The 8,402-nt window shown below is 39.9% G+C and overlaps 1 protein-coding gene across 1 annotated transcript; it reads right to left on the reverse strand.

Annotated features, from left to right (window-relative positions):
- Positions 1 to 225: 225 nt before the first annotated feature.
- Positions 226 to 1,705, reverse strand: LOC110892844. The gene is made up of 2 exons (XM_022139986.1): positions 512 to 1,705; positions 226 to 345 (listed from the first exon to the last, which is right to left on the reverse strand). The coding sequence occupies exons 1-2, from the start codon at positions 1,703 to 1,705 to the stop codon at positions 226 to 228; spliced, it is 1,314 nt and encodes a 437-aa protein (XP_021995678.1).
- Positions 1,706 to 8,402: the final 6,697 nt, after the last annotated feature.

Below are 8,402 nucleotides of genomic sequence, written 5' to 3' on the forward strand. Positions count from 1 at the left end.
GTATTTATGGCCAGAGGAGCTAATAATTGGAGATGTCCAAACATCGCTATGTATAATGTCAAAAGGTTGAATAGTGTAATTATTAGAAGCGAAAAATGGCAACCGAATACTTTTACCAAAAAGGCAAGACTGACATACATTATTATGAAGTTTATTAAAACCAATAGAACTAGAAGTTTCTAAAGAATGTAAAGAGGAACGTTCAGGATGGCCTAGACATTGATGCTAGAGTTGAGCAGAAATAGTAGCAAGAGCGGTAGGTTGAGATGTAGTTGACCCGAGCACCAGAGGATAAAGATCACCGCTGCTATTGCATCTGAGGAGCAGCTTCTTGGTCTTGTAATCCTTCACAAGAAAACCAAAAGGGTCAAATTCGACAGAAACAGAAATATCCGTAGTAAATCGGCGAACGGATATTAGGTTTTTTGACAATTTTGGGCGAGTATAGGACGTTTTTAAGTATAAAGGGTGGGAAGGGTTTGGGTAGGTATTTGGTGCCCTGTCCTAGTACCGGAATGGTGTCGCCATTTCCTACAATTATATTTTGAGACATGCACGAATTAGAAAAAGAATGGTAGTCACCTAATTCATGAGATGCGTTGGATGTTGCTTCCGTATCCATATACTGAATAGGGTCAGGCTGCTGCAGGGACATGGTATACATGGCTTGTTCGATGTCTGTCGGGCTGTAGGCGATGTGGGCTTGAGTGGGGCGTGGGCCCAGAAGTCCTGAACCTTGAGTGTTGGTGTTGGTCCTGTTGGTAGACGGGTAGGGACACGGTGGAGCGGCCCAGTAAGGTTGTTGAGGAGGGCCGTAGGGTATCGGATATGAGCCATAGATTGAGTTGGGCATCCACGGGTTGTAAAATTGATTGGACCAGTTTTGCATTGGACGCCCTCGGCCATAGGGCCCACGTCCCCGACCTCGTCTGCCTGACCGACCACGGCCCCTACCGCCGGTTCGGTCATCGTGTCTATTCGGTTCGGAGGGAACCGAGCGTTGTGTAGTGGCTGTGAGAGCCGAACCGGCAGTTTTGGAGGCATGTAGGGCCTGTTCGGCTTTGCGACTTTCAACCTGAATAATCTTGAAGCAGGCGGCGTAGAATAACGGCAAGGGTTCCTGTTGTTGCAGAATAGTTTCAATTCCGTCGTATTCTTCGTTAAAACCGGCAATCAACTGAAGCACAAGTCGATCATCATCCACAGGAGCATTGATATTAGCAAGTTGGTCGGCCAAGCTTTTGAGTTCTTGGCAGTACGCGGATACATTCGGGAAACCGTCAAGTCGGGTATTGGAGAATTTATGCATATGATGAATCGCACGACCACTTTTGTTGTCATGAAAAAGATTTTCGATGGCAACCCAAGCATCGTACGCAGTGGCAGTCTTGTTAATGATGGTGTGTAAAAGGTCGTTTGAGATCGTACTGTATATCAATTGTAAAACAATGGCATCCAGACGCTCCCAATCATCCGACGGCTTGGTGGTGTCGCTGGAGGAGGAGGTATTTTCAGGTTTGTTTTTGATGTGATCGAACACAAGAAAAGATTTGCAGTGAAGTTTAAAAAGGGTGGCCCAAGAATTGTATTGCCTGGATTCGATTTCAAGAGTGATAAGGATCAAAGTTTTGATATTGGAGACGGTTGTGGCAGAGTGAATTTTTGATTCGGCGGTGACAGGGGAGGTGGTGTTCGAACCAGTCATGGTGGCGGCAGAAGCTGTTTGTGAGGAGAGAGGGCGGGCAAACGAGGGTTAGAGAGGAAATAGGAGAGGATCGAAGGATGATACCATGAAATAATAGGTTCCTTGACCTTTTCCATTGATAATGATCCCTATAAATAATACACTTGGTTTCGGCTATTTTGGTACATATATATACAAATTATATAATAAAATCATTGCCTAATATATGTATGCGATTATTGAAAGTGGGAGTAAGGTAATGGTCCATGGAGTCGAGAAAGCGTATAATCAGTTTGTAAAACAACGAAGGATGAGGGTCGTACGGTTATCGTTGCAGACCTACCTCACCGGCATGCTATGGACTACTACTTCACTTCTAAGGAAGATTATATATATTATGTCATTGTTTGTTCTCTTTCACAATCGGACTAGTCATACTAAGTATGATTGTGGTGAACTTTGATACATTCAAAGATCTTTAGGCTTGGTTCTTTAATGTATTACATCTTTATTTCTAGGATTGATACAAAGAAACAAACTAGAATAAGTTGTGTAATAATATACAACTGTTAATAATTATAAATAAATAGTTGCGGCGAGTTTTCATGTTTTGTTATATTTTTAAGCTTTATGTATAGATGGTCCATATACTATAGATACATCAGGAGTGATATCCTGAGTCAAATTAATTCTAAGAACAAAATGCAGAACTAATCCTAGGAGTGAAGTTATTGATAGCTTATAGGATTAACAAGTGGCAAATTGATAAATTTTCATCACGGGGAATAGTGGTTGTAAAAAAGTGTCGGGTCAAAACAGCTTAAAAACCGCAATGTACCAAATCATATGTTAGAAATTCCACTCCTGATCAGAACTACAAAATCTACAAAATTAATCTGAAACAGAAATAACAGAAAATAATAAAATGAAGAAACAGTAAACGAGTGAATCGGGCTTGTGTTTGACACAATTCCCTTAAACAGATTCGCCGTCTGTTCCCAGGGTACGCCGGTTCGAAGCAGTAACAGCGCACTGCCGGACTTGAGCACTTGCCTGAAAAGAAACTGGAAAGATGATGTTTGTAGAGATTGAGAGAGAAAAGAGAAGCTGTTTGATGGTGTGTCTGAACTGTTATGCTTGGTCTGATTTTATAGCCAAAGAACCATAACCGATCTCTGGTCATTATTGCAGCGAATTAAGACTAAATAATGGTCATTAGTGCAGAGAATAATGATCATCATAATGATTTTCAAAACACTGTTTAAAACCGAAATCAATGCCAGTTCAGTTTTAATTCAGTTCTAAAACCTCATTAAAAGAAAACAGTTATGAGTCTCGAGTGCAAAAAACTGCCCCACGCGGGCCCGGGTTTTAGGAGCTGCATTCGTGTCCGTAGGACGTGCGGGCACGCACGAGTTCAACCAAATTCCAGTTCCGAAACCCAATTTTTGCACCCCCCTGCGCACGCGCGGGTAGGACTTGTGGTAAAACATGTCATAAGACTTCAAATGCTTAGTCAAGCTTTTTCCTTATAACTAGCATTTTTTTTTGTTCCCACACCAATGTGGGACAAATTAGTTTACCACTTAAGACATACATTCACACCAAACTTCCAACAATCTCCCACATGAATGGAGGTCGATCTCAGAAACAACATTATTCCAATTAGTTTTCAGCAGTTGAGTTTTGCATACGATAGGTAGGTGTTACCCTTTGAACCTTCGCTCATGAAATGCACTTAGCCCACTAGCTCTGAGCAGAACTCGATGTCTTTGAACTCGTCTGTCGTTTGTGTAGACAACAATGCACTTCACACAAGACTATCCCTGACAAAGTCAAGTCCTCGAAGTTATGTTCGTTATGGTCATGAACATGAGCCTGGTTCTGCGAGAGCCATTAGGTATTGTGCCCCAACAACACCCTTCGAAGCGACCCCACTTCTCTCTCACATAGGTTATTCACTATGTATTGTTACCTTCGTCGAATCATTAAAAGCCATAGGCTTAGCCTCACACTTGTCACTTTTAGGAATGGACTAGGAAGTTTACTAAACTTTGCAATAACTCCCTTTATATATATGTAGGGTTATCCCCTACAGTGACCTTACCAATTCATACAATTAGGTTTTCCTATTGAACTCAGCTCTTGGGATCTCCAGTCTACTGAGTTAGGTTTCCATCATATGAACTTATATTTTCAAGGGCTTCAGTCCCATTCCCATGGACGACTTCTGTACTAACTCTCTACTTAGGCCTTTTGTTAGCGGATCCGCAATATTATCCTTTGACCTCACGTAGTCAACAGTGATAATTCCTGTAGAGATTAGTTGTCGTATCGTATTATGTCTAAGTTTGATATGTCTGTTCCTACCATTATACATTGTGCTACGAGCTTTGCCAAGTGCCGATTGGCTATCACAATGTATACAAATAGCCGATGCCGGTTTAGGCCATCTTGGTATATCCTCAACAAGTTGACGTAGCCATTCTGCCTCTTCACCTGCTTTATCTAAAGTGATGAACTCTGATTCCATCGTGGATCTAGCGATAACTATTTGTTTTGACGATTTCCACAATATAGCAGCACCTCCAAGTGTGAATACATACCCACTTGTTGCTCTGGAATCATTCGTGTCAAATATCTAATTTGCATCGCAGTGTCCTTCTATAACTGCTGGATATCTATTATAATGCAACCCGTATTCCCGAGTGTATCTTAAGTAGCGAAGCAACCGAATGATACAGTTCCAATGCATTGAACTTGGGTTGCTCGTGTACCTACTTAGCTTGCTCACAGTATATGCAATGTCTAGTCTAGTACAACTCATAAGATACATCAAGCTACCAATAATTCTTGAGTATTCCAACTGGTTTACGGGTTCACCTCTATTCTTGGCTAGATGTTGACTTGTGTCAATTGGAGTTCTAGCTTCATTAGAGTCATTTGCATTGAACTTCTCAAGAATTTTGTCCACATAGTGGGATTGACTTAAAGCAAGTCCACTTTGGGTTCGCGTGATCTTGACCCCCAAAATCACATCCGTAAGACCCATGTCTTTCATGTCAAATCTTGCTTGTAGCATATTCTTTGTGGATTTTATGATTTTGTCATCACTTCCAGCAATGAGCATATCATCTACATATACAAAATGACATATCCATCAGATGTGTCCTTCACATACACACACTTGTCACATTCATTGATTTTGAACCCAGCATCAAGCATGACATGATCAAACCTTTGGTGCCATTGTTTTGGAGCTTGTTTTGATCCATACAAGGATTTTACAAGTTTACACACTTTCTTTTCTTGCCCAATGGCTGTGAAGCCTTCGGGTTGCTCCATGTAGATTTCTTCCTCGAGAATTCCATTCAAGAAAGCTGTTTTCACATCCATTTGGTGAACTTCCAAATTTCTAATGGCGGCAATGGCAAGCACCAACCTGATGGATGTTATTCGCGTAACTGGTGAATATATATCAAAGTAATCTAAACCTTCTTGTTGTTTATATCCTTTGATCACCAATCTTGCTTTGTACTTATCGATGGTTCCATATGGTTTAATCTTCTTCTTGAAGATCCATCGATATCCTAGTGGTTTACATCCTTGAGGAAGATCCACTAGTTCCCAAGTATGGTTTTGTAAGATAGAGTCTATCTCGCTTTTGATTGCCTCCCTCCACTGAGGTCCTTATGAGGAATGCACCGCATGTTGGTACGTTTGAGGTCCATCTTCTACCATATAGGTAAGAAACTCAGGGCCAAAGGATTTTTCTGTCCTTTGCCGTTTACTTTTCCTGATTTCAACTTCCTCAATCTTAGATTGTTCTCGAGGTTCATCGTTTTCAAATTCACCCTCGTGAACAATTTCCTCAACCGGTCTAGAAGAACTCGATTCACTTTTATCTAAGCATGGGAACATATTTTCAAACCATGATGCATCCTTAGATTCTATTATGGTGCCTTTGCATATTTCAGGGTTCTTATAATCATGCACAAAAAACGATAAGGACCATAAGGACGGGTGCATCCTATAAATACACAATCCACCGTTTTGGGTCCTATTAGTAGGCGCTTAGGTGGAGTGACCACAACCTTAGCTAAACACCCCCACACTTTCAAGGATTTATATGGTGGTTTCTTTCCCGTCTATAATTCGTAAGGTGTTACATCCTTTTTCTTATTGGGTATCATTTTAAACACATAATTTGCCGATAAGATTGCTTCCCCCCACATGCTTTGGTTTACACCAGAACTTATCATCATGGCATTCATCATTTCTTACAAAGTACGATTTTTTCGTTCCGCTATGCCATTTGATTGAGGGGAGTAAGGAGCCGTGAGTTCGTGGATGATTCCACTCTTTGCACATACGTCAATAAAAGGTGAAACATATTCACCTCCTCGGTCGCTCCTTACGACTTTGATTTTCCGATTTAGTTGATTCTCAACTTCGGCTTTGAACAAGATAAACTTGTCAATAGCCTCGTTCGTACTCTTAAGTAAGTACACATAGCAATACCTTGTACTATCATCAATGAACGTGATGAAGTACTTATTCCACCACGAGTAGGAATTGCCTTTAGATCACACACATCATTGTGGATCATCTCGAGGGGTTCGGTGATTCGTTCCACTTTTTTGAATGACGATTTCGTTTGTTTTGCTTCTACGCAAGTTTCACATTTATTAGTTGAGTCGACATCGAATGTTGGTATGCAATCAAGTTTGATTAAATGACGAATGAAATTATAATTTACGTGACCTAGTCTACCATGCCAAAGATTAGACGACTCAATCAAGTAAGTAGAACTAGTAGCATTTTCATTCATTGCATTCACGACCATTACATTTAGTTTAAACATTCCATTGAGGGCATAGCCCTTACCAACATACACACCATTTTTGGTCAAAATGACCTTGTCCGACTCAATCACCATTTTGAAACCAAATTTGTTTAACTGCCACCCGGACACAAGGTTGTTACGAATTTTTGGAACATACAACACGTTTGACAAAGTGAGTTCCTTTCCAGAAGTCATCTTCAAAACCACGTTCCCTTCACCTTTAATTTCGGTCGTGGCGGAGTTTCCCATAAAAACCTTTTCGCCATTAGTCACCTCCTTGAATGTGTTGAAAAGGCTTTTGGCGGAACACACATGACGGGTAGCCCCCGTATCAACCCACCAATCCTTGTTATTTTGCCCAACCAAATTAACTTCGGTCACCAAAATCGAAAGATCCGTGACCATGGCAACAAGGTTGTCGACTTCATGAACCATGTTCACTTGTCAAGCATTTTCCTTCTTAGGAAGCTTGCATTCACTGGCCTTGTGGCCTTGCTTTTGACAATTATAACAAGTTCCTTGGAACTTCTTTTTCCCAACTCCCCCCTTAGGACCAAGGTTGGAGCGTTTCCCATGACTTTTCTTTCCACCCTTTCCACTGTCTTTTCCCTTTGAAGATTGGCCATGTTTAACAAGATTGGCCTTCACAGTTTCAGAGCCATCAACCTTTTTTAGAGCCACTTTGTTATCTTCTTCAATCTAAAGATGAACAACAAGATCTTCAATGGTCATCTCCTTTTGCTCATGCTTGAGATAGTTGTTGGGTCTAAATCGTGTAGTCTAATGTTATCAACGAATCAAGTCAACAAAGTCAACGCCAGCAAGTCAAAGTCAACGCACAAGTCGACACGAGAAGATCGAAGAAAGATATGGCGTGTGAACGTTCGAGATATGATAGTTATACTGCTTTGGATAGTTAAATATATTTTGTTTACACAAAATATATTTATTATCTTATTTAATTTGTTGTCATGTTTATTACTACTTTTGGTAAGTTTTAATCTCTAGGGTCCTAAATGTAATTAGCCAAAAGTTGTTTTGGCTATAAATAGAAAGTGATGATTAGGGTTTTAGAGGACACACATTTCTAGAAAGATTTGGGGGCTAATTGTGTCATCATTTGTGCAAATCAATCTAGTGGGTTTTATTGCTATATTTTTGGTGTGTTCATCTTGATTTACTATCAAAATCAGATTTTTGGCTCGATTTGATCCTACAATTTGGTATCAGAGCTTGGTACTCGAATTTGGGATTCAACAATCTTCAAATTCATCATAAAAATCTGATTCTTTGTTTGAAAAGTTTTGAAGTTTTTAGAGTTTTTTATTTTATTCACTATTTCTTCAAAATCTTGTTTTTAAAAGGGTTTAAAATGTCTGTTTGTTGATTGAGAGTTGATAAAAGTATGATTAGAAAGATTTAGAGTCATCATTTATATCATTTTTGGGGTTTCAAACAGATCTAGGCGTTTATATTCAAGTTCTGGGCGATTTTTTTTATGAATACAGCGATTTTATTTTGAATACAGCGATTTTATTGAAAGTTCCGGCGAATTTGTGTTTTCCGGCAACTTTCCGGCGAAATTAACTTTTCCGGCGAAATTAAATCTTGAACGCGAGTTCAAGTTTTCCGGCGTATTTACTAAATACGCCGGTAAGTCACCGTTTTCCGGAGTCCTTATTCCGCCGGTTTTAATCTGGCCGGAGTATTTGAAAAGGAGTAGAAACAACTCAAGTTTTTAGGGAGAAGCATTTGTCGCTGTTTGTTTTCTGGTTATTATTTGCCCTCTTTAAACAAAACACACATCTAATTTTTTTTGAAAGATCCAACCAGTTGTTGGAGTCTATATTAACAAAAAAAAAAAAAAATTAG

This window comes from Helianthus annuus, chromosome 2 (genome assembly GCF_002127325.2).
Source record: "Helianthus annuus cultivar XRQ/B chromosome 2, HanXRQr2.0-SUNRISE, whole genome shotgun sequence".
NCBI classification, from domain to species: domain Eukaryota; kingdom Viridiplantae; phylum Streptophyta; class Magnoliopsida; order Asterales; family Asteraceae; genus Helianthus; species Helianthus annuus.